Source organism: Arachis stenosperma, chromosome 4 (genome assembly GCF_014773155.1).
Source record: "Arachis stenosperma cultivar V10309 chromosome 4, arast.V10309.gnm1.PFL2, whole genome shotgun sequence".
In the NCBI taxonomy this organism is placed as follows: domain Eukaryota; kingdom Viridiplantae; phylum Streptophyta; class Magnoliopsida; order Fabales; family Fabaceae; genus Arachis; species Arachis stenosperma.
The window spans coordinates 137,522,747-137,545,139 of NC_080380.1; the positions used below are offsets into that span (position 1 = coordinate 137,522,747).

General features: G+C 27.5%; 1 protein-coding gene across 1 annotated transcript; it reads right to left on the minus strand.

Annotated features, from left to right (window-relative positions):
• Positions 1–13,058: 13,058 nt before the first annotated feature.
• Positions 13,059–14,571, minus strand: LOC130977035 (uncharacterized). Its single transcript, XM_057902033.1, has 2 exons — positions 14,333–14,571; positions 13,059–13,471 (listed from the first exon to the last, which is right to left on the minus strand). The coding sequence occupies exons 1-2, from the start codon at positions 14,442–14,444 to the stop codon at positions 13,308–13,310; spliced, it is 276 nt and encodes a 91-aa protein (XP_057758016.1). The 5' UTR covers positions 14,445–14,571; the 3' UTR covers positions 13,059–13,307.
• Positions 14,572–22,393: the final 7,822 nt, after the last annotated feature.

Genomic DNA, 22,393 nt, shown 5'->3' on the forward strand with positions numbered 1-22,393 from the left:
GAAGAGAAATAGAGAAACAAAAAAAGAGAGAGGTCTTCAATTTAAAAAAATATATATTTTAATTATAAAAAATGAATATAATGTGACATGTTTAGATAATAAATTTTAGAAATTGTGATATATTGATTAAAAACCTAAAAAAAATGAGTGAAGAAAAGAGGAAAAATTTATTAGTTTTGAAAAAAAAAACATATTATTTTAATTATAATAAAATAGAGTACAATGTGATATATTTTGATCGTCATATTATCAATATATTTCAATTTTAATTGTAATAAAAAAATATTATGTGTTATATTTTGATTGTTAAATTAATAACTAATATTAATATATAAAAAAATGTGGTAGATAAAAGAGGATAAAATATAAAAAAGATAAAAGAAAAAAAAACCTCATTAATTTAAAAAAAAAATTTTAATTTAATTATAATAAAAATGTATCAAGTATTATATTTTGATTATAAAATTATTATTTTAATTACAAAAGCTACTATATAATTATTCTATAAGTCAGGTTTTACTTTAATTTGTTCTTCATTTTGTTAAAAAAAAAAGTGCTCTTCATGTATTTAGTGTGTGGCAATTTTAACTACAGCAGCAACTACTTTTCCTTACTCAAGGTAGTTGGGTTTAAGCGAAAATAGATCCTCTCTATTTTTTTTTTTTTTGTTATTGGAGAGAATAAAGTGTAATCTCCTATTTTTAATTCTACAAATGAAAATAGAAATAAATGAGAGAGAAAATGCAATAAAAGGTAAAATCTTTCCCTGAATACCATTCAATTTTTTTTCACTAGAGAAAATACATTCTCTCGTACTAAATTTTAAGCCAATCCTATAAGACGTGTGCATTTAATTTGCATAGCACATCAAACAATTTTCTTCAGGTAAATATATTCCCCTTTTTTTTTGTTCTCTTATTTGAATTTAATAAAGCTTATTTATGATTGAATCAAGAGTTTTTTATTAGACTATATTTCATTTATGAATGCAATATTTTTTTATATTAATATCAGAATTGGACAATCAATAAAAATAATTAAGATAATACTAAAATATAAATTTATAATTTCATTTTTTTTACAAAAGTATTTTATATATGAAAATATCATTTAAACAATTTTCTTCGGTAATTTTCTTCAGGTAAATTAATAACTAATATTAATATATAAAAAAATGTGGTAGATAAAAGAGGATAAAATATAAAAAAGATAAAAGAAAAAAAAACCTCCTTAATTTAAAAAAAAAAAAAAGAAATTTTAATTTAATTATAATAAAAATGTATCAAGTATTATATTTTGATTATAAAATTATTATTTTAATTACAAAAGCTACTATATAATTATTCTATAAGTCAGGTTTTACTTTAATTTGTTCTTCATTTTGTTAAAAAAAAAGTGCTCTTCATGTATTTAGTGTGTGGCAATTTTAACTAGAGCAGCAAATACATTCCCTTACTCAAGGTAGTTGGGTTTAAGGGAAAATGGATCCTCTCCATTTTTTTTTTTTTGTTATTAAAGAAAATAAAGTGTAATCTCCTATTTTTAATTCTACAAGTAGAAATAGAATAAATGAGAGAGAAAATGCAATAAAAGGTAAAATCTTTCTCTGGATACCATTCAGTTTTTTTTCACCGGAGAGGATCCACTCTCTCATACTAAGTTTTAAGCCAATCCTATAAGACGTGTGCATTTAATTTGCATAGCACATCAAACAATTTTTGTCAGGTAAATATATCCCCCTTTTTTTTGTTCTCTTATTTGAATTTAATAAAACTTATTTATGATTGAATCAAGAGTTTTTTATTAGAATATATCTCATTTATGAATGCAATATTTTTTTATATTAATATCAGAATTGGACAATCAATAAAAATAATTAAGATAATACTAAAATATAAATTTATAATTTCATTTTTTTTACAAAAGTATTTTATATATGAAAATATCATTTAATATTTATAAATGATAAAATAATAAAAGATAAAATCTAAGTTTAAAGAAAAAAATAGATAAATTTTATATTAAATTAAAATTTTAGAGTGAGTTCAATATTCGATTATAAAAAATTTTAACTCATAAAAATAAAAATAAATTTAAATATTTTTACTTTTTAAATCTACACATAAAATATTACTAACACAATAAGATATTCTTTTTAAATAGTGTATTATAAATAAAAAGTTTCACTTATTTTTTTCCCCTCCAACCAAACTTGTATTGCATTATACTGGATGAGTTCTATAAGATTCTGATTAATTAGAGTTTTAGGAGAATTTTAATATTATATATGAAACTTAAGCTTCTATATGATTCTTACATTATATATAATCGATATGAAACTTAATATATTTATTTCATTTTACTTAATTATAGTTAATGGTATTTTAATATTTTTTTATTTTTCTTTGTATACACTACTTAATAAGATAATAATTTTATGGAGCCTTCTTTAATGAAGAAAAAAAATGAATATTTTGATATTTCATGAACTAAAATTTTTTATAAATTATAACCATTAAAAATTTGAATTGATGGCTAGAATTTAAATTATTTATTAATTATATAATAATCATATTTTATATTTAAATATTTTTAAATAATTTTATTGTGAAATTATAATTTTATCTATTTTTTTCTCTTTCAGCCATCTCATATTTTCATACTGAAACAACTATTATTACCGCCATAAAAAAAATTTTCTCTTCTCATCACTAGGGTTAGAAGTGAATTAAACAAGCTTAGGAGCCAACTCGAGCTCGACTCATTAATAGTTAGATAAATTGAAATCGTGAGTTAGTGAGCCGAGTTTGAACTTAAATTTAAACTCATAAATTAAATGAATCGAACTTGAGTTTGAATAAACTCAGCTCATTAGCTTGTGAACTGACTCGAATATATGCTGCGTAATACATATTGATCTTTTTACTTTAGTAATTAAAAAAAATTAATCTTGATATATTGTCTATAAAAATAATTTATAGATGTATTTAATTACATAATATTATGTCAAAAAATTATGTTTTATATTAACTGTATAAAAATGATTAAAAAACGAATATAATTAAATAATTATATAAAATATTTTATACTATTATAATTAAATAAAAATTAAATTCTTTTTAAAAATCTTAATATATGCATTTCACACAACTATTTAGAAGTCTTACCATAAAAATGTCGAGTTTAAGACTTTGTCATAGCTTTGGAGGAGCTGAATCCACTTTAACTTGTATTATTATTTCAGCAATGCAAGGAAATAAAACAGCTGCACTCCTCAAGTCATAAACTAATAAAAGTCAGAACTAAAGAAAAATCATTCTTTAAGCCAGTATTATATTTAAAAATAATATCTGTTGTTAAAGTCTTTTCCATATGGTAACAATACGGTTTTTTAGGGGGGTTTGAAGCTTTTCCTGCCCCTAGTTTTATAAGTCCTTGAATTGAAGTTTTTAATTATGGGAAAAAGTCCTTGGCTTGAACATAAGTAATATTTCTAAAAGGATAATTTTTTTAATAAAATTATTATCTATACTTTGCTTTTTTTTTTTTTTTAAGGAATTTAGCATTCTTCATGTTAAGGTATTATTGTCAAAATAGACCATTCAAAATATAATAAAAGTAAGAATTTAAGCATTCAAACATAAATCATAATAAAATTTAAAAGTAATAATACAAGTCGTGATCCACCATGTTTGAATGATTATTTTTTGGGTTAATTATTCTGTTAATTTTTATAGTTTTATCAAATTTATAATTAAATTTTTATATTTTTTTCAATTAAATTTTTATACTTTTTTTAATTTTATAATTAGATCATTTCTATTATAAAAAATATTAAAATTAATTGAATATTTTTTGTAAATTAAAGGTATTTATAATTAAAAATTTAATTAAATTTTTAACCGTATATTTTTTAGAAAAAATATTTTGTTAATTTTAATTTTTTAACAAAATTAAAAAAATATAAAAATTTAATTAAAAATTTAATATAATTATAAAGACTAATAGAATAATTAAACCTTAACTTTTTTTTAAATATATCCATGAATATCATATGTTAATATCTACTAAAATCTAAAACTATTTTATATTATCAATAAATCACATTAAAAATTTTGAATAACCTTTACATAATAAAATTGAAAATAACTATAACAACTAATATGGTAGTATATAAATAAATTATACCGTGAAAGTTTTATTCCATAAAAGTATTCAAACTAAAGCATGTTTACATCATTTTTCTATCTATTTTGATTTCTTCCTTTTCAATGGAAAATGAGTCAAATGACTAGTGCAAGTGGGAGGATGTATCTTTGAATCGATAAAATAGTGTACGACTAGTTTCTTTTTTATTTGGGGCCACTCTGGAAATAATTAAAAGATAAATTTAGATATTGTTACTTTTGTTATTTGTATATAAAGGACTTAAGAGTTAAATACGGAAATATTTCGTACTCACTAGGAGACAAACAATAATATTTTAGGATCATGTTATGTAGACATAGAATGATAGAAAGATTGCACACAAATTGGTTATTTATATGTGAATACAGAATAATTTATATAATTATATTTATAATAAAATATAGCAATAATTGAGTTTTTGTGTTGATAAAATATTTACTTTAAAAAGTTTATTTATTCTGCTATGAAAATTTTGATTATTTTAAAGATTTAACTAAAATATATCTTTAAAGAGAAATGTTATTTGTACACTAAAATCAATCATTAATTAAAATTAGTTACTAATGTATTTGTGTATAAATATATTTGTGATTTAATTTATTTTCAATGTGTATTTATATTTCAATATATATTTTATACTGATAACTACTTTAGTGACTAATTTTGGTATATATGTAGCATAACCCAAAAAATTTCATGTTAAACTTAGTAACAAAACCATATATGTTATGAGTAATTAATTCATTTTATATGCTATTAGTCATTGGCTCATTGTAATTTCGTTCTTGATACATTTTTTATAATAGACACTAAAAAAAATAATATTTTTACTCCAATTTTTTATAAAGTAACTCCAAATATAATTTCTTTGCTTTGTATATTTTTCAATTTATAAAAAAAAATAACATTATTAAAATAACAGTGACATTATTTATTTTTTAGACACTATTTTAATATTAGTATTTTTTAATAATTAGCGAAAATTCTAGTTCAACGGTTACCACGCGGTGTTTTCTTCAAATTAAAAATAAAAAATTTATTTTCATAAAATTATAAGTAATTATCTTGATTAATTACTAAAACTTTTAAAATTGGATACTAATTTTTAAAAAATTTAAATTTAATGTATTTTTAATGTAAAAATTGATTTACATATATATTTACTTATATAATTTATTGTTAAAAAATAATTATAATTGTATATTATATAAAATATTTTATATTATCAATATATTAAAGTTAAATTTATTTTTTAAATATCAAAATATATAAAATAATTTTTAACAGTTATTTTTATTAGATAATATTATTTTTTTTCAATTTGATTAAAAATAAAATATAAAAAATTTATAAAATTTTAAAATAATTATTTTAATTAAACAAATTAAATTAAGAAAATTATATTATTTAATAAAAATTAAATTAAAAAAAATTATATTTAAAAGATTAAAATATGTAATATTAAAAATTTGGGAGACTGATGTAATTTATTCTAAAATTATGATTAAAAAACTTCGCATTTTGCAACAAGAACTGCTACCATTCTCTCTCTTTCCACCACCCCAACCCCAATTCTTCATCTTTTATATGCTGTACCTTCTCTTCCTCCATTTTCTCTCCAAAAGATGTCAATTTATTTCCTCCAATTGAAAATGCAAAAGTACAGCATGAGTTTAAGGGCTTCAACACAAGACAAATTACATAAAGCACTAAGCAACTAGCACAATTATGTATGACAAATGCAGTTGAATGGAAACCACATGATGGACAACCGAAAGCTTAACCCTTCTTAGGTGAAAAATCACTTTTTCTTTGATGGATGCCATTCGATCAATAGAGTAAATTAAAGTACCAATGTTTGATCTGATTCAGCTAAGTACAACTTTAATGTTTTATCCAGGTCTCATAAAGATGAGGAATAAAGATAGAAATAAAAAGCTAGCCTTTTAGTCCAATCTGAAGTATTTTTACTAAGGAAAGTTACACTTGGAATTTCTGATAAAGATTCATCAATGTGAAGAGTTCCCCCCACAAAACACTGTGAAGTAATTGCCGCTGTTTCTCAAATCAGAATTGTTAAAGAATAATTAGGTGGGAAATTGAGATTATTGGTTAGTCCAAGATATTGTTCTGTAACCATAACGATTCTAAGTAAAACCCTTCAATAGAAAGCATAACTACATCTTAAAGAGATCAAATAATAGATATGCATGCAAAATCAAATCATGAGTCCTTCTCCGCAAGTGTTAAAGTAATTAATTACATATGGCTTTGAGAGTTGGTAAAAATTAAAGCTGCTGTTATATTGTTATGTGAGAAGTAAAGAAAATCAGACTAGCTATGTATGTATATATGTACAACAACTTTGACTACCTGATCATCATGTTCTTCATGTGTATTAGGTGCAGCCACAAAATATAAATAAATTAAAAGTATTAAGAAGGCTCAAATTAAAGTGTTTTATAGAGATAGATGGAGGTGGCATGCATAGTAGTAGTAGTATTTGTTTTAATTTTGGGATGGGGATTAGGGAGAGTTATGGAATCAGAAATAGAAATGGAAGCTAAGAACATAATTAAGCTTATTAGGTAGCCACTACACAATTAATTCGAGGACCATTCCTTCAAAAATAGCTTAACATGAGAAACCATGGGAAAATGAACTTTGAATGAAAAATAGAAGGGTTGTATATATATATATATATTGCATTGTTGGCATTCCATTGCCACTGTTTCATTGGTTATGTTTTCTTAAATTTTCAGATATCAAAAAGTTGGATCTATCCGCCCTTAAAATGTCACTGCGATGTGGTGGCTGAAATATGAAGATTTCAGATAATTTATTTATTAATTTGATTTGATCTTGATGTTACTTTTTTTACTTTATATTCCTGCAAATTGCTGTTCTAATTATTTAGTGTTAAATTATTTTTATTCTATTTTATTTAATTGGTTTAAAATGACAGCAATGCTTTATTATGTTATTGAAGTGTTTACTCTTGTAACTTGTAAGTGTTCTGTCATATAAAAAGTGAAACACAATTTGGGAGATATTACTTACATATCAAAATTAGACTATACTTTTTTTTTAGAATTAATGAGAAAAAAAACATAATAATTAATAAAGCTTTGCTTAGCATATAATTATAAAATGTAAGTCGAAGGCCTTGTTTGTCGGCATGAAATTTTAAGCTTTTTCTTCTAAACACTAATAAATCATTAAAAGGAAATAACAAAATATAGACGCTTGACAAATTATTTTATAAGTGTAGCTTGAGAAATTAATTTCAAAAGTGAAGAACATTCAGGGATATGTTATTTTAAGTAGGGGTGGCAAAACGGGTCGAGTCCGTCGGGCCGATTTGATAAACCCGCTAAAAAGACGGGTCGAGCTAGGATTTGGAGCCCGCCGAATTAAAAAAATCCGCCAAACCCGCACCGCCAAATTGGCGGGTTTTGACGGGGCGGGCCGGTCCGCCTGGCCGAAGACTTTTATTTTTCTTTTATTTTTATTAAATAAAAGAGTTATTACTGTTATAAAATTAATAATTATAGAATTTTTAAACATTTTTTTTTCATTTTTTGTTTTTATTCCTCTTTTAGTTATTAACTTTATTTATTTTATTTTACAATTTCGTATATATGTTCAAATTATGTGACTTATTTTTTAAAATAAAGATGATTCTGTTGACAAATATTATTTTGAACAATTTTATTGAAGTTAAAAATAAAAAAAATAAAAAAATAATATTATAATTTGACTATTTTTTATTTGTATTTGATTTTTTAATTATTATTTTTTTGGTTTATTTTAATGATTTTATTTTTCAAAAAAAAAAGAAAAAAAGAGTTAAGCGGACTAGCTCGTCGACCCGCCAATCCGCCATAAAGCAGGGCGGACTAACATTTTGAACTCATTTTAATTGGTGGGACAGGCTGGTCCACCGAGCCGGTCCGCCTCGTTTATAGGGCGGGGCAGGGCGGGACGGGCCCGCTTTACCATCCCTAATTTTAAGACTATTGTATAATTTTATGTGCGATTGAATAAGTAATTCTGTCAATAAATTTACAATACTACAAAAAAATAATAAAATTTGGAGTCAAGTAAACAAATGGAGAGAGACGTAAATCAGTATCCAATATTGAAAGGAAGTAGACTCTAACCCAATATACTTAAATCAGTATATTGCTAAGGTCACGGGATATGCAGCAGCAGAAGGAGAATCAATTCCTTTTTTGTGTACCTTTTCAAAAAATAGCGTAACATGAAAAAGCATGCGAAAAAAACTTTGCATGAAAATAAAAAGAAAAAAAATTGACCTTCACGATTTTTGTTGAAGCCAGTTGTCAAATATCCAAAACAGGAGTGAGAGTGTCTTGAAACCTGTATAGATATATCTGAAAAATTTTGTATAAACAGTTGATGAATGATAACATGGCCTCTCTGGTTGCTGCACTTGACGCCTTCCCAGTTGCAACATTAAACCCACTTTTCAGAGAAAGCAGAGCTCATGACTAGAAATGAAGAAGAAAAACAAAAATAGAATATGAAGACATAGAGTACATTTCTTAGTGGAAAAATATGATTAATTATTAGTTTAATTTTAAAATATGTGTCCACAATTAGATTTCTGCTATGTATTTAGCCCCTCTCAATGTCCAATTCTTACTTAAATATCCGATAGATTATTATGTGTTCTAATAAATGTTTCAGATAATTTATTTATTAATTTGATTTGATCTTGATGTTAGTTTTTTACTTGGTGAATTATATGGTATAGATCAAGTTGATATAGAGAGAGATTGATGTAGTGAGGAATGGACACTTATGGCTGTGAATCTGATGTTGACATCAGATGGAGCAGTAATTTGTTGGCAGTGAGCGACTTGATGGTTGTGAGCCGTGAGGCTTCCATATTGGCTTGAAGGGTGGATCTCGATCATGAGCCTTGTTTTGTGTGGGTCAGCATTTTATTGGGTATGTAACAATGGTTGCTGCAAAAACACAATAATGGGCCTTGAATTGTTTGCAAGGTGGGGGCAATATCCTCTTTTTGTTAGTTTTTCATAAATAGGTTTATGGATAAACCCTTAAATTAAGTATAATTAAAAGTCAACACATTGCTACTGCTCAAAAAAGAAAAAACATCAATACATTATTATTGTGTGTGATAAAATGAAGATAAAAATCTACAAATTAGCTATACTAACATTGTTTTATGTCTATCTTCATAGAAGACATAGATACAATTACACACGTATATTATTTGGTTACTGAAATATTAATTTTTGAAGAATATGGTTATACACAAACATACATAGAATTCGTGTATTTAGTGTCCTTAAAAAAGATGAGACATTGAGACACATTAAATAAGGCACATATTTTATATTTTTATCCATAGTTATTTTTTGGGTAAGTACGATTTTGGTCCCTAACGTAGAGGCCAAAAATTTTTTTCGTCTCCGGCCTTTTTTCGCATACAAAATACTCTCGAAAGTTTAACTTAATCTTAAACTTGTCTTTTTTACAAAAAAATTTTATTTTTATTACCAAATTATTCCTAATTAAAAAAATATAAAAAAATGGGTTAAAGGGCTAGGAAGCTCTTCACAGGAGGGGTTCAGGGAAGAAGCGAGATAAGGGAAGGTGGGGAAGGAAAGGAGAAGGGAATCCGCCGCCGTTGCTCCTCGCCGCAGTTGCTGTTCATCATCGTTTGGCCGTTGGAAAAACAAAATAATGGGTCTTGAATTGTTTGCAAGGTGGGGGCAATATCCTCTTTTTGTTAGTTTTTCATAAATAGATTTATGGATAAACCCTTAAATTAAGTATAATTAAAAATCAACACATTGCTACTGCTCAAAAAAGAAAAAACATCAATACATTATTGTTGTGTGTGATAAAATGAAGATAAAAATTTACAAATTAGTTATACTAACTTTTGTTTGATCTCGCCGCTGCTCCGTTGGTTCGAGGCAAGAACAGGAGAAGGTTTCAGTGATTTTATGATGGTGGGTGGAAGAGAGGCCGACGATGACAGTGGAGCGCAAAGAAGATGGCACGAACTGAAGGTGAGCTGAGGGAGGAGAAGAGGACTTCGTGCTGTGACGGTGGCGCTAGGGTAGCGCGAAGTAAGAAGAAGAAAAGGATGGCGGCGCTGTGATGGCTGATCAGCCAGGGGACAGTGAACAGAGGAGAAGAGAAAACAGGAGAGGAAGAAGAAAAGAGAAAGGAAGGTGGTTCGAGTGGCTTGCCGACTTCTGCTTCTACTTCCATTCTTCTTCTGCTTCTTTTTTAGAATATCACTTTTATCCTGAACCCTAATTTTTTTTCTCCTCTTTTTTCATTCTCTATCTAGAGCTTTCATCCTCCTCCTCTTCCTTGTTTCTTCCTTTCTCCCTCTTCCTTTGCCATTGTCGTTTCTCTCCGCCTTCCTTTCTTCCTTCTTCTCTTTCCCCGCTCTTCCTTCTTTCTTCTGCTTCTCCTTCTACTTTCGTGTGCATTTCCTCATTCTTCGCCCTCTACTTTTCTCTTTTCTCATTTGCATCACCTTTCGCGTCACCATTGTCGTTATCATCGCATTTTTATTTCGTCTCTGTCATTCTTCAGCTTCACTTTTCTAGATCTATGAGTTTATACCGATTTCACTTGCCACCTGTTGTCTGCCTTTGTATCCACGACTACAACTTTCATCCTCTTTCTCACTTTTGTTTTTGTTTTTTTTAAAGAATTAGAAGAAAATTATTTTTTTATTGAATTATTTAACTGATATTTGAATTAGAGTTGTTGATTTTGATAATTTGAATCATTGAGGATGATAAATTAGTAATGAAGACCGTGGTAGTGGTGAAAATTAGTGTTGAGGGCGATGGTGCCGTGGTGGTGGTAGAAATATGTGATAAAGTGATTTTGACTGAGGTAAATTTGACTTTTAAATTAGATAGATATGTCTTGTATATTATTACTAAACATAATATAAAATTTGTGTATCTTTATGTCTATGTGCCTTTGTGTTTTTGTGTTTCTCTCTATTATTTTGTGTCTATTGTTACTAAACGGAGCATTATGGATAAATATTGTTAGTTTTATTTATTTTGATTAAATTTTGTTTATCAAAATACCTTTTAACAAATTATTTTTTTGTTGATTAAATTGTATTTTTATCAAAATATTTTTTAAATTTTTTTTAATGATTAACTTATTTTTTTAAAGATACCTTTCAATAATTTTAATTATTAAATTATGATTATACCAAAATTTTTATTAACAATTATTTTTATACTTTACTATAATTTTTTGATATCGATGTATATTATTTTAACATTAAACTAAAAAAATCTTACCACTATTAATATGTATAACAATTAATATTAATAAATAATTTATTTCATACAACTATTGAAAATTATTAACAATTTTATGAAAACTTAAAAAACAAATCGAGATGAAAAAATCTCAAATTTAAAAAATTAATATTTCATTCCCTCACATATTTACAAAACAAGTTCCTTAATAATTCAAAAAATTATTGAAGGATATCTTAAGAAAAAATAATTTAATCATTAAAATTTTTTTTAAAGAATATTTTGGTAAAGGTACATTTAATCAGTAAAAACAATAAATTGTTAAAAGATATTCTGGTAAATAACATTTAATTACATAAAAATAAAATTTTTACTAAAGGGTATTTTTATAAAAAATATTTTTTTTGAAAAATGGATAAAATTAATGTTGGTTAATACAAAAAAGATTTAAATAAATTAAATATAAAATTTTTTAAAAGTTAGAAAAAAGAAGAGTGTATATTATATTATTATGTTATAGTATAAAATATTTTATGATATAATTTTTTATTTAAAGTCTTATATAGGTTATGTTAGACCTAATTATAAAATAAAAAAAAATTATTTATTATTATTATCTGAATTATCTAAAAAATTATTTAAAAATCAATTAAAATCATTACCCCATAATTAATAAATTTATCACATGATAGCATGATGCAGTCTAATTCTATTCACCTAGTAAAAAATATAGCAGTTGTAAAAAACGTCTAGCCCAATATTAATACAAACATAATAACAGAGTTCACTTCTATCCACTTTTCTCCTTTCGAGTTAAACGGCTCGGCTAAACCAAGTTAGAAGAACTGACCAGTGTCAGATTCTGCTCCCTGAAGCCACACACCAAAAGCACGTGTGATGTATTTGGTCCACTTCTGTATTTCTATACCAATTTAACTCTTTATACGTGTCAGCATGAGATCTGTATATCTGTATAAATTTAGATCTGTACACTATAATGATCATTTTTACTTTATATTCCTGCAAATTACTGTTTTAATTATTTAGTGTCAAATTATTTTTGTTCTATTTTATTTAATTGGTTTAAAGTTTAATTGGTTTAAAGTGACAGCAATGCTTTATTATGTTATGAAGTGTTTACTCTTGCAAGTGTTCTGTCATATAAAAAGTGAAACACGGTTTGGAAGATGCTATTTACATATCAAAATTAGACAATACTTTTTTTTGGAATTAATGAGAAAAAAAGCATAGACTATACTATTTTTTTGGAATTAATGAGAAAAAAAGCATAATAATTAATAAGGCTTTCCTTAGCATATGATTATAAAATGTAACTCCAAAGCTTTGTCAGCATGAAATTTTAAGCTTTCATTTTTCTAAACGCTAACAAATCATTAAAAGGAAATAACAAAATATAGACGCTTGACAAATTTATGTTGAAACTATTTTATAAGTGTAGCTTGAGAAATTAATTTCAAAAGTGAAAAACATTCAGGGCTATGTTATTTTAAGACTATTGTATAACTATCTGCGATTGAATAAGTAATTCTGTCAATAAATTTACAATACTGCAAAAAATTAATAAAAATTAATGAACTGATTCTACATGTCTGATAGTATCCAACAGAATCAGCTATAGCTAATTTGGACAAACCAACCAATAACACTGCGTAAATGAAGCACAAGAAGCAACATTCAAAATACTAAATGTGGGTTTGGTTTTGGCCGATTGCGACAAATAAATATGTACCGGCAAGAGAATTTACATAGGAAAAAATACATCTTAGTTCTATGCTCCCACAATGTTTATATACGCTATAATATCACTATGTAGCAAATCAGTGTTAAAGCTAACACCCCTATGTTCATCAGCTTGTTAAGTCCTTCATGTGAAGAAGTGCTGCCACTTAGTTCTCCAGCATTCACATATTGACTTCTTCCAGTGCCAGTATTTGCAGACACATTAACTGACCAACCATCTGTGTAAAACAAATTTTAAGGCTGAATAAGCATTACAATAATAAATAAGATAGCCCCAAGCAACGAAAAATACAGCTAACTTTATCATGGCATCCTATAATTCTCATTCTTTCCAGAAATTAATTAAAAGAAAAGTTTCAATTAGTTAGCAATAAAGGTTTCATTTGAACTACAACCGCTAACAGATACATTATGCTTAGGCCTTAAGCTATGGCTACAAGACATTGTGGGCTTTAAGAACAAGAAAATTTCTTGGTTGGAATGGAAAACGAACAACTTAGGAGCTTCACGGAAAAATACTGAAAATAAGGGAATACAACTAAATGCCAGCGAAAAAAACATAACAAAAGGCAATAAACTCTGGAATTTAGTTTCTATATAAAGAAAAATAAGGTTCAAGTTCACATAACATCAGCTATCAAGCAAGTATTATTGGATCTGAATGAAACAGATCACTGAAGACAGCAAAAAAAGGGCACAAATGTCACTTTAAGCTTCTGTGATTTCAGAATTGACATTAAGGATATGAATAAAAACACATCGGACCCAAACACAAATCATAAAGAAACAAATATGAAAACTCACGAATACACACAAGCAACTTGAAAAGGAGGAGGAGGAGGATTTTGTTGGTGGGGGCACACGCACACACAACATTCACATACAAAGGAACTGGATTTCCTTATATGATACTTCACTATCACATCTAATTAGATTATAGGGGAAAGCCATCAAAGCATCATTGAGTTCTGTTCACCATTTTCATCGACATTCCATAAGTGAGATTTCAAGATATAGATTTAACATATGCAAATTATGGTCTAACAGAGATAAAATAGTAACCCAGAACAGTTGCACACCTACAGCACCATTGACAAGATCCCTCTTCATCCTAGCGTTCTGCACCAACTGCTTAACACCAATGTAGACTCCTCCTATGGCAACAAAGGTCAATGCATAGTTGCCCATCATCTTGAAAGTTCTTATGAGGCCTGGAAGAGCAACGTTTCTCTCAACACGAGGAACATGATTCCAGGTGGCAACAACAGTACCCAGATAGTGCCAGAAATTAAACCAGTTGTTGCACCCTTAATAGTTTTCATCAATGCAGAGTTGTAGGCAGCATACTCCTTATGAGAATCATGTTTTATTCGCTGACCTCTGAAATCAATAAATGCAGAGGTGAATGCCAATGCTGACCCAGCCTGAATTGCGGTTTTGATGCTCCCTTACAGGAAGAAGTGTTCAAATGAGTGTAATCAATTCAGTATTGGTGAAAAAAAATTCATTGCTCAATTACCTCATCCAACATCACAATTCACAAGCAGCAAATACATTTCACAACTAAAGCAAAATCAAATTACCAGAAATGAAAATCCAAACAGCTACGCACAACAAAATCTAGGGTAAGGGCTTAAGAAGAGAACGAAACCGAACCTCCTTGAACGTGTGAAACTGGGCATCTTGCCGAGGAACCTGGATGATTTTGGCAAAAGAAAAGCAAGTAAACGACGAGAGCGGTGCCGTGAGCTGCAGCAGATCATATGGAAGCAAGGAACCAGTCAAAACGATCGGCGCAAGCGAAGAGGCGGGAGAAAGGAACAGCAGCTGGCGACGGCTCAACCTCCTCTGGCTCCTCGATCTCCTCCTCCACCTCAACCTGTTGCGACGCCGAAGTCTCGGCACCGGGAGCAATATACAGAGACGGCGACTCCGGCGGCTCCGAAACCTCAGACACCGGAGTGAGAGGCTGTATGTGCGGCGGGGACCAACCGAACAGCTCTCTCGACACCATCACGCCCTCCGATCCCTACTAGAATTGAAACCAGTGACAGATCCACCGTTATTCACAAGGCAAAATTCGATTCGAGAAAACGACGTGGAGGAACTGGGGGGACGATTCGAACAGAGCTTCGTCTTCTTCTTGGCCAGAGACTACACGAACAGAGCTTGAGAGAAAGAAGAGCAGAGTGGAGACGACACGAAGAGAGCTTCGGACATAGAAGAGCAGAGAGGAGACCGAGTGACCGACTGACGGAGACACTTCTTCTTCTTCTTCTTTGCCCAGACAGGAAGAACACTTTAGATCAAACACTTTTTTTATTTTTTTATTTTTTATATATATTTTTATTTTGAATTTTGAATTTTTAAATTGTTTCAGATTTAAAATTACAAAACTAAGGCTAACTAAATTTTGACTAAATTAAAAAAATTAAGATAGTTTTTTGTTCAATATAAAATAAAATATTTAAGTTTTTTTTTATAAAATTAAATAAAACAATCATTTTTGCTAAAATATAAAAAAATTAATAAAAATATTGATATAATATATATTTAAAAATTAATTAGTGACGCAAAAAAATATAATTCACATGTTATATTTTAAGTTGTCGATATTTTTACTGTATCGGTATGAATGAATTTAACATCCTATCAAAATATTCAGCTCCAGAGATATGGAATCTATCTCGCAAATAGGGATATTTATAGATCAGATTAATCCGCATATCTGCGATATTTATCTAATAAAAAAATTACAGGTATGGATCTGATCGGATCAGATCTAATCTGCCCATTTATAGAATTGGATTGCAGATTTTATGTAGGTATCTACATATTTGCGGATCCGCAAAATAAATAAATAAATAAGTAAATATTTTTTATGTTTTATTTTAACTAATAATTATCATATATGTTGTATTATTTTAATTTTATTATTTAAAAAAATATGTTTAATATTATTTTAAGAGTAAATATATTTAAAAGAGTAGAAAAAATTTTTTTTATTAATATTCTTTTAATAAAAATAAGTTTTAAAAAATATTTTTGTGTTTTGTGGATATATCCAACATCCGAATCCGATTCGCAAATGTGCAGATCGCATCGAATCCAGACTTAAAAATCATGAATATTGGATCCGATCTAATAATTTTAATGCAGATCGAATCGATATTTTAACCATATCCGATCTGATCCTATCCGCGTTCACCCCTACTCGCAGATTGCCGACCCAACGAGTCCTTAACTCGTACACGTAAAGTGATCCGAGTGGCATCCTCTTTTTTAATGAAAATCTGGATAATTTACAAAAATTTTTAGGTAACCAGATCTAAATTAAGGCTAATTTTTTTATATTGATTAAATATATGTGTAATACATTGTTATTAGAAAATTAGATATTTTTTTATATGGTGTTTTATTTAAATTGAACAGTCTGATTTGTTTGATAAAAAAAAATAAACTACAAATCGGATGGTCCGATTTGCTTGAAGAAAAAAAAAACTCCAAATCAGAAGGTCCGATTTGTATTTTTTAAATTTTTATTTGTTAAAATAAAAATCGGACGGTCTGATTTTAACATTAATTTTTTTTTATTTTCGAAATTACAAATCGGACCGTCCGATTAGTTTTTTTTTCTTTTTTAAATCAAAACGGACCTCCGATTAGGATTTTTTTTTTTTTCCAAACTCAAAACAGATCCTCCGATTTCTACTAAAACACTACTGACATTACATGTATAGAAAGCATCCCTCTTCTTCACACTGTTGTATCACTCAATCCTCTTCTCTATATCAAAAATAAAAAACGCCAAATTAAAAGACTCACCCAAATATAAAATATAAATGAAAAAGACCTATTTCTCTCCAAAAATATATCATCTTTATCTTAATTAATTGTTTTATTGTACGAAATTCTTATAAGTGACCTCATCTGTCAACCTAGTGACGATCAAAACAACACTTTTTTAGAAAAGCATAGGAAGTCAATGGCTTAAGCGTACAATGGAAGTTTAGAAAGTATTAGAGATATAATCATTAGTGTTATATTGTCCTATCAGGTTACGCTTTTGGAATGAGTGGTTTCATGATATGATATTAGAGTTCTAAATCCGAAAGGTCAAGCCTTGGTGAACTTCAAAATTAGCTTAAGTTTTTGGGATGAGTGGTTTTATGACATAAAATGTTTATTTATCTTGGTATCCGGATAGTTATTCTAGATAGTATGAGTGATATTTATTTTATTTATTGACCAAAAATTTAGTCCATTGTACATATTATATACTTAGATTATTGACTCTCTAACACTACCCTATTTTTTTTATAGAACTCCATTCAGATCTAGATATCCCCTTTATTCAACCGTTATTTATGATCCGATAAATCTATCATTCTAACGAGTAACTGAACACGAAACAAACACCTATATAAATTATTAAACATAGCTAATAATAAATGAGGCATGAATTATTAACACATGAATTATCACACAACAATACGTACAAAGATCATAAAAATTAAGATATATTATTTGGTAATATGATACAGTGTACGTGTAGAAAAGAGAGATGTGAGAGTAGTGTGAAGTTTTCTTGGCTCCCCTAAAAACAAGACACAAAGGCTACACAGTTGGGCCCTCACATGGTACAGCTTATGATAATGCATATCGACACATGACACTCCCACCACCCTTCATTCATTCATGCTTATTGCTTTGGATCACACGTGTACACTTTTTGTCTAAAAAAAAAATTATATATTCTTTGCTTCATAGATATTTTATTTTAATGTTGTTATGTAAATAGATTTTTAAATAGTTTGATTTTTGAATTATTGTCTAGTCATAAATATTCTCTTATTACATCGTATCAATCAACATCTTGAATTTTCATACCCTATTACTTAAAGAAAATTATATAGTACAGATCTAAATCTGTACAGATTTAAAAATTTGCTTACACCACACTTTTTAAAGTTACATTTTAATCGTAATTCTTCACAAAGAAAAGCGTCACATAATGAAAAAAAAATAAATGAAAAGATTTAAGAGAAGAAATAATTAAGTTATCAAAATTAATAGATCAAAAATTAATGATTTTAACTAATGTTAACTGTAATGACACCGAATTCTTAAAATCAATACAAAATAATTTTTTCTCAAAATCTTTATTTTACTATAAGTTTTATTGAAGAACTTCAAAAACCTGAAAAAAACTTATTTTTCACACGGAATTTCTAAGAAATGTTACCATGGAAATGATTCCCCACATCTTTATCATACTTTTAACCCACAATTAAATTCTATAGTAGATATGCTTGAAGAAATATTAGTATCCATAAAATTTCAAAGAAATAAGGAAAAAGAGAATTCCAAAGAAGAAAAATTTCAAAATATAATCAACATAACAGATTTAAAAGTAAAACCACCACTAAAATTATAAATAATGAGAAAAAATTAGAAGAAGTTACAATGCTTTTTAAACAATTAAAAATGGTTCAAGAAAATAATATTATGGAACAAAGATTTCAAATAGAAGAAGAATTAGTAAATTCTGAAAATATAGAAAATGAAGAACACATCCTAGATTATTCAAGTGACGAAAAACCAGCAATTTCAATACAAGTAAAAAATGAAGCTGGAACATCTAAAGATAATCAATCTCAATTTAAATGGGAAATAGGTTTTGATAATTATGCTTTCAAAAAAGGGTTTATAAATAAAGATTCAAAATATACAAAAATACCATCAAAATACGTTCCTAAAATTCAGGAAATGGAAGGAGAAAGAATGCTTGACTTAGATTGTAAAAAGAATGAAAAGAAAATTTTCGAAAATTGGTTGAATTTCTTTTTATTAGAAGCCTTTACTAATCCAAAACTTAGTGAATTGTCTGAAAGAGATATTTGGAATTACATAAGGTTTCATACTAAAGGAACTATAAAAGATTATATGACATCAATAGAGAACCAAATAATAGAAGAATTAGCAACAAAAATAATAGCTTATGATAAAATATTATATATAATGATGATTCTATATAAAGAATTTTTTGGAAAAAATAGTATAGATCATAGACAAGAAGTCTATAATAAAGAATATTAAGAAGCAAAAAACCATCTAGCTAATATTCAGATATATGATCTATGTAATGTAGAATCTTATATATGTGAATATAGAATACATTATTACAAATTAAAAGAAGAAGATAAAAATCATTATCTTAGTATGTATATAACAAAACTTCCATATCCTGCTAATGAATTTATAATGGGAAGATTTATAAGAGAGATAAATAGAGGGACAATTGAAAATAATTTTGGTGGAGCAACCTCTGCAATAAGAGAGGAAATAAAAGAACGTTGTATGCAAGAAGCGACTCAAAAAAGATTTGCAAATATAATTAGAATTTGCTGTCAGGATAATGAAAAGATACCTCAAAAATATGGTCTTAATAAAAACCTTCAAAGAAAAAGAAAATATCAATTTAGAAAAAGAAAATATTATCCAAACCGGAGAAAAAAGAGGTATTTTAGGAAGGAAAATAACAATAAAAATAAAAGACAAAAAAATAACTATTGCCCAAATAAAAAAGAAAATTGTAAGTGTTGGTATTGCCAAGAAGAATAATACTATGCAAATGAATGTCCAAAAAAGAAGGATAAAAAGAATCTTACTAAACAAATAGAAATTGCTAAGTCTTATTTCATGGAACCATTAGAGGAATCCGATGATAACTTAGACTATATTTTTGAATATGTCTCAGAAACAGACTCAGAGATTGAGTAATAATGCCACATTTATTACTATAAAAATAACAGAAAAGTTTATAAATGCTTTCATAGATTCTGGAGCAACACAATGCTTTGCTAGTTCAAATATAAAACTTGATTGGAAAAAATTAAAGAAACCATTAAGAGTTAGAATAGCTGACAAATCAATACATAAAATTGACCAAAAAGCAAAAATGGCTGAAATTTTTATTCAAAATTATAGGTTCATTGTTTCATCTATATATATGTTAGATTCTGGAATGGATTTTATCATAGGAAATAACTTTTTAAAACTATATCATCCATTTATTCAAGAATTAACATATATAGTTTTAAAAGCTCCACACGATTCTTCAATAAATCAAAAATCGAAACGTATAAAAATACCAACCACTACTATAGATAAGATTCTAAAATTTAAAATATTTTCTATATTAGAGACATGTTATTTAAATTTATACTTTCAGATAAAAATTCCAAAAAATAATCTTGAAACAAAGATAGAAGAAATTCTTGATGAAATTTGTGCTGAAAATCCTTTAGATATTAAAAATACAAATAACGAATTAGTAAGCATTAAATTAAAAGACCCTACAAAAGAGATAAATGTTCCAAATAAAATTCTCTATTCCGTAAGAGATAGAGAAGAGTTCTCATTGGAATGTAGAGATCTTTTGGAAAAAGGAATTATAAGATTAAGTAAAAGTCCTCATGCGGCTCCAGCCTTTTATGTCGAAAACAATAATGAAATTAAAAGGGGAAAACGAAGAATGGTTATTAACTATAAGAAGATGAATGAAGCAACTATTGGTGATGCTCATAAACTTCCAAGAAAAGATTTTATTTTAGAAAAAAATCAAAGGAGCAACTTGGTTTTCATCTCTTGATGCAAAATCAGGATATTGGCAACTTCGTTTAGACGAAAAAACAAAGAAATTAACTGCTTTTACTTGCCCAACAAAAGAATCAACAAGTGTGTTGCTCTATGAATGGAATGTATTACCATTCGGATTAAAACAAGCCCCAGGTATTTATCAAAGATTTATGGAAGAAAATCTAAAAGAGTTAAATGAATTTGTTTTAGTGTACATTGATGATATACTAGTTTTTACAAAACAAGATAAGGAAGATCATCTTCAAAAATTATTAATAGTTTTAGAAAGATATAAAGAAAAAGGATTAGTTCTTAGCAAAAAGAAAGCAAGAATAGCAAGACAAGAAATAGAGTTTCTTGGATTAATTCTATCCACCCAAGGAAAGCTAAAACTTCAACCAAATATTCTAGAAAAGGTAAATTTATTTCCTAATAAAATAGAAGATAGAAAATAATTACAAAGATTTTTGGGGTGTATAAATTATATTTCTGATCAAGAATTTTTAAAGAATATAACAGAATACACTAAAAGCTTATTTCCAAAAATAAGTACTAAAAAAGAATGGAAATGGGATGAAAAAGATAGTATGCAAATTCAAAGAATTAAAGAATTATGTGAAAAACTTCCAGAACTTTATATTCCAGAAGAAAATGACTACTTAATAGTAGAAACAAATGCCTCAGACATAACCTGGTCAAGATATCTAAAAACTAAGAAAGCTATAAAAAGCTTGGAACAAGAAAAAGAATCATTAGATTCTAAATATTCCCCAAGGAAATTACTTTGCAGGTATATTTCAGGGACTTTTACTCCAACAGAACAGAGATATACCACTCATGAAAAGGAAACTCTAGCAGCAATTAAATCTCTTAAGAAATGGAAAATTGATTTACTACCCAGAGAATTTATATTAAGGACAGATTCAAGTTACCTAACAGGTTTTATACGATATAATTTAAAAATTGATTATAATCATGAACGATTGGTAAGATGGCAATTATTTTTGTTACAATATCCAATAAAAATTGAATATATTAAGGGTGACAAAAATGTTATTGCAGATACATTAACGAGAGAATGGAATTCGTCTACAACACATTAGATCAAGAAATTCAGAAATACGAACAAGAACTCGAAAAGTGCAAGCATTGTCAGCAAATAAGGACACAGATCCAATCCCTCAAAAAGGCCATCGAAGCAATGAAATCAACACAACAACTAAAACCATCAGAGTTCAGCCAGCTAAGCGTGGTGGACAAATCAGGTGAAGAAAAAATTCCAGAAAATAAAACAATTTTTGAAATTATCAAAAAATCCACCCAAGATAAAAAATATTATGTAATTTATAATGGCCCCATGAAAGGAGTATATGATGCCTGGAAAAAAGCAGCACCATTTACACATCAATTAAGGATAATTCATAAAGGAGGGTTTTTAACACTGGAAGAAGCAAAGGAATCTTTCAGGGAATATGAAACTCTTCATCCAGAGCAAACCC

Coding starts and splice junctions, on each gene's coding strand:
- LOC130977035 (XM_057902033.1), bottom strand. CDS start 14,444: ATGATGGGCAACTATGCATTGACCTTTGTTGCCATAGGAGGAGTCTAC. Junction 13,472..14,332: donor TCTTGTCAATGGTGCTGTAG/GTGTGCAACTGT, acceptor TGTTTTACACAG/ATGGTTGGTCAGTTAATGTG.